Source organism: Colobus angolensis, unplaced genomic scaffold (assembly GCF_000951035.1).
Source record: "Colobus angolensis palliatus isolate OR3802 unplaced genomic scaffold, Cang.pa_1.0 Scaffold134, whole genome shotgun sequence".
Classification (NCBI taxonomy): Eukaryota; Metazoa; Chordata; class Mammalia; order Primates; family Cercopithecidae; genus Colobus; species Colobus angolensis.
In genome coordinates, this window is record NW_012114422.1 from 2499143 (window position 1) to 2503536 (window position 4394).

A 4394-nucleotide genomic window follows, 5' to 3' on the forward strand; every position below is an offset into this window, starting at 1 on the left:
GTAATCCCAGCTACTTCGGAGGCTGAGGCAGGAGAATCGCTTGAACCCAGGAGGCGGAGGTTGCAGTGAGCTGAGATCGCACCATTGCACTCCAGCCTGGGCAACAAGAGTGAAACTCCGTCCCAAAAAAAAAAAAAAGGTAGGCAGAAAGCAGCTAAGTGCTTTGTCCAGAATCACAAAGAGGGTCAATTAGGTCTTAGAACTCAAGGGTTGTCATTTTCTCAGTGTGGCTTAGCAAGAAATAAAAGTAGCTATTAATAGCTGGGCATCTCCCACTTGACCCAGGATATGAACTCAACTTCCAAGGCACTTAGAAAGTGTCTACCTTCTTCAAAGACAGGATGGTTTTCTAAGGTAGCACAACATATCTTCCTAATGAAGGAGTCCTTTTTCCCCTCTTGGGAAGTTGAAAAGAAATTTAAAAAATCTTTTTTGTTGAGACAGGGTCTTGCTCTGTTACTCAGGGTGGACTGTAGTGGTGTGAACTCAGCTCACCAAAGCCTTGACCTACCAGGCTCAAGCGATCCTCCCACCTCCGCCTCCCATGTAGCAGGGACTATAGGCATGTTGCACCATGCCCGGCTAATTTTTTATAGAGACAAGGTCTTAGTATGGTGCCCGGGCTGGTCTCAAACTCCTGGGCTCAAGTAATCCTCCCATCTTGGCCTCCCAAAGTGCTGGAATTACAGGCTTGAGCCACTATGCCTGACCCAAAAATTTTTTTAAAGGAGGGAACTATTCTATCTCATAGTCTGCAGAAGATGAATCTCCAGCTCCAAAGTTTGAGTTTTGTGTTCACTTTTTAATTTTACTTTTAATTTCATGAGGATGGGAGGCTAAGATGAAGCCTATCCAATTTTTTAGCCACCCTCAAAACCAGAGACTGACAGGTATGAGCAGGGGATTGAGTGTGGCTAATTCACACCACTGGTTGACTTAGAGCCCAAACAAGGGAGTAGGGGCAGGGGGTCAAAAAGTGAGAAGTAAATGAAGGAGAGGAGAAATGAAGAGGTACAAAAAAGTAGGTATAAAGAGAAACAAAACTGCAAATCCCTAGCAATGCAACTGAGTACAGCCTTTATCAAAACTGGGCAGTTTCTGTGAGTCAATGGGAAGCTTTCCATAAAGGCACACACCAGTTCTTGTTCCACTTATGTGCAAACTCCACGAGCAGGAGGAGCTGGATGCCTATGAAGAGGAAGCCTCCGACGGCTCCCACATAGCGCCAGGCTGCAAAAGACCATGAAGAACACAATGAGGCAACCTTTCGTTGTATTTCGCTCAAAAGAGAATGACCACAGCTAAGTTTTACTAGTTAAGTGTACCTAACACATTCAATTCCCACACGACCATAAAACATATGTTATTACAAGTTTCACTCACTTTATGGAAGAGAAAAATTGAGAATCTATGTAGGTTGACAACATCTCTGTCAATAAATGGTATAGCTGGGATCTGAACACAGGCAGTCTGACCCTGAAATATCCAAGCTTATCCTCCACACTACATCTGCCAGGGTACCCCACAACTTAAAAGCTAACACATACTGCCAGAAAAATCAAAGGTTCAAATTTTATTGGGTACAAAGTCAACAACGACCAGTAAGGAAACAAGGTTCAGAAAGGGGACGGACAAGGACTCAGCTCGACTTCTGGCTCTGCCACAAAGATGGCAGGGCCATCTTTTAACCTTGAATAAGTCACATCACATGGGTTCCAGTTTGTCTATAAAAATCACTGAGCTGGGGCTGGGCACGGTGGCTCATGCCTGCAATCCTAGCACTTTGGAAGGCTGAGGCAGGCGGATCACTTGAGGTCAGGAGTTGGAAACCAGCCTGCCCTACATGGTGAAACCCCGACTCAACTAAAAAAAAAAAAAAAATTAGCCAGGCATACTGGCTGGTGCCTATAATCCCACCTACTCAGGAGGCTGAGGCAGGAGAATTGCTTGAACCCGCGAGGTGGAGGTGGCAGTGAGCTGAGATTGCACCACTGCACTCAGCCTGGGTGACAGAGTGAGACTTGGTCTAAGGAAAAAAAAAAGACTTTGCTTGGCTGGGTGCAGCGGCACATCACAAGGTCAGGAGTTTGAGACCAGACTGGCCAATATGGTGAAACCACGTCTCTACTAAAAATACAAAAATCAGCCAGGCGTGGTGGTACGTGCCTATAGTCCCAGCTACTCGGGAGGCTGAGGCAGAAGAACTGCTTGAACCCAGGAGGCAGAGGCTGCAGTGAGGTGAGATCGCGCCACTGCACTCTAACCTGGGCAACAGAGCAAGACTCCATCTCAAAAAAAAAAAAAAAAAAAAAAGACTGAGCTAGACCAGAGGGTTTCTAGGTCTCTTCTCTCTCCAAATATACCTTCTAATATATAAAAGGATCTCTGTAGAGAATTTTAAAACTTTTAACAGTATTTTAGGTAAAAGCAAGACTTAGGGAGTATATGAAAAACAACTAGCCAGGCCCTGATACATAACTATATGAAGGATTATGGCTGTTCCTTATAAACTGACACAATCTAAATGTTTAGTTTAGTTTTGTTTTTGAGACAAAGTCTCACTCTGTCGCCCAGGCTGGAGTATACTGGTGCAATTTCGGCTCACTGCAACCTCTGCCTCCCAGGTTCAAGCAATTCTCATGTCTCAGCCTCCAGAGTAGCCGGGATTCCAGGCACACACCACCATGCCCGGCTAATTTTTATATTTTTTAGTACAGATGAGGTTTCACCATGTTGGCCAGGCTGGTCTCGAATTCCTGGCCTCAAGTGATCCACCCGCCTCAGGCTCCCGAAGTGCTGGGTGTGAGCTGCCACATCTGGCCTAAATGTTAATACTTTACTTAGGAAAGTGAATCCATTTGGCTTGAACAAAATGCTCTGAACCACTGAAATTCAGGTTTTTTCCTCAGCTCATATGAAAAAGGGCCCCCTGTTTCAGCTATGATTAAAGGCTTCATATTAATGAATTAAGGCAGGTTCTAACAATAAAGAATATAATTCAATGCTACAGAGCTTGACATAAGGTAAGTTTAAAAACAGACTGAAAGACGCTTTTCCTGTCCCACTATCGCTGCAGCAGACGTTTAGCTGTTGACAGCCCTGTGCTCCCTGTTTCTGGGTTTTCTGTGCAGTGCTTGGAAAGAACAAGGTCTCCCAGGCCAGCAGAGTACCAAAGTCCTCTTACACCCTGCCTGGAAGTGGCATGCGGTAGTGAGAAGAGGGGAGGTAGATAGGCAATGGCAGAAAAAGTATGGGCAGGTAAGTCACGAATTTCTTTTGAAGCCAAAAGAAAAATCATTAATTCAAACTATCAAAGGTACTTTGGACTGCACTTCTGAGCAATTTGACAAAATGGGTAAAAACAAAACAAACAGGTACCCAAAATACCCCATTAGTACCGTTCAGAAAGGTGTCCTGATCTGGAATGAAGAAAGCTCCTGAGCACATGGCTCCCAACAGCAGAAGTTTAAAGAACCAAAAGCTAGAAGGGGGGAAGGGGGGAAAAAAAGAGGAAATGTATTTAAGTTACATTCAAGGACAAAGGACCTCTTAGAAGGTAAAGCATGTCAATCCATGATTCTGCCATTGGCCAATGTTCTCTCCTAATCGAGGGAAAGTAATTAGGTGACTTGAAGAATGCTTTTTCCCATAATTAGACTCAGTGCAGCCTCCAATTGTGCAAAACACCATTTTATTGCATGGGTGGAAATGACCTGGGGGAAGGTCTTGGAACAAGAAATAAACTCTTGAGTAAATTTCACATCATGGTACCAGGTGTTACAAATAAGATTCTAGCTTTCAGGCAATCATGTGAGTACGTATCAGTTCCACCTTCCCCTAAATCGACAATTTCAACTACCAGTCACAGTGTCTGGTGGACAGACGGGATCCTGGAATACTGTCCTGAACGTAAGAAAGGAGAAAGAAATCCCCAAGAAGACTGAAATACTTACCCATTGTGAATATGAGCTCTACAACTTTTGCTGTTGTTGATTTTCAAGGTCAGTAGACAGAAGATAAAGAAGAAACAAGCCATTCCAAAACAGACTCTATACACGGCAGAATATCCCACCAGCTTCTCACAGGTGTCACCAGCTTTAATGCCTTTACACATATCTTCAAAAAAAGGAATCTGAGGAGAAAGTTTAGAAAAGTCTTCTGTTACAACTGAGGGAGAGGGGGACTGTCATGGAGTGTTCACACAGCCGACCACAACATCCACTGTGGAAATGGATCATGTGCATAAAGAAACAGACTGAGAATCTATCTTCTAAACAGAGATTTTTCTAATTTTCTCTGAATCTTTTTTAAAGATACAGTGATCATAAAGTAACATTCAGCCTTTACTTGCCTCAAATGAGTTCCAAAAGCCAACATCAGATTTCACAAAAATT

General features: G+C 43.8%; 1 protein-coding gene across 2 annotated transcripts in view; it reads right to left on the bottom strand.

Annotated features, from left to right (window-relative positions):
* SERINC5 (serine incorporator 5) overlaps positions 1–4394 on the bottom strand; it is a 156785-nt gene that overhangs the window by 65191 nt on the left and 87200 nt on the right. For both annotated transcript variants that reach the window (XM_011934331.1, XM_011934330.1), the window contains exons 3-5: positions 3954–4132; positions 3399–3481; positions 1137–1230 (exon numbers count right to left, since the gene is read on the bottom strand). In XM_011934331.1, the coding sequence (XP_011789721.1) occupies positions 1137–1230; positions 3399–3481; positions 3954–4132 (356 nt within the window). The remainder of the gene's footprint in view (positions 1–1136; positions 1231–3398; positions 3482–3953; positions 4133–4394) is intronic.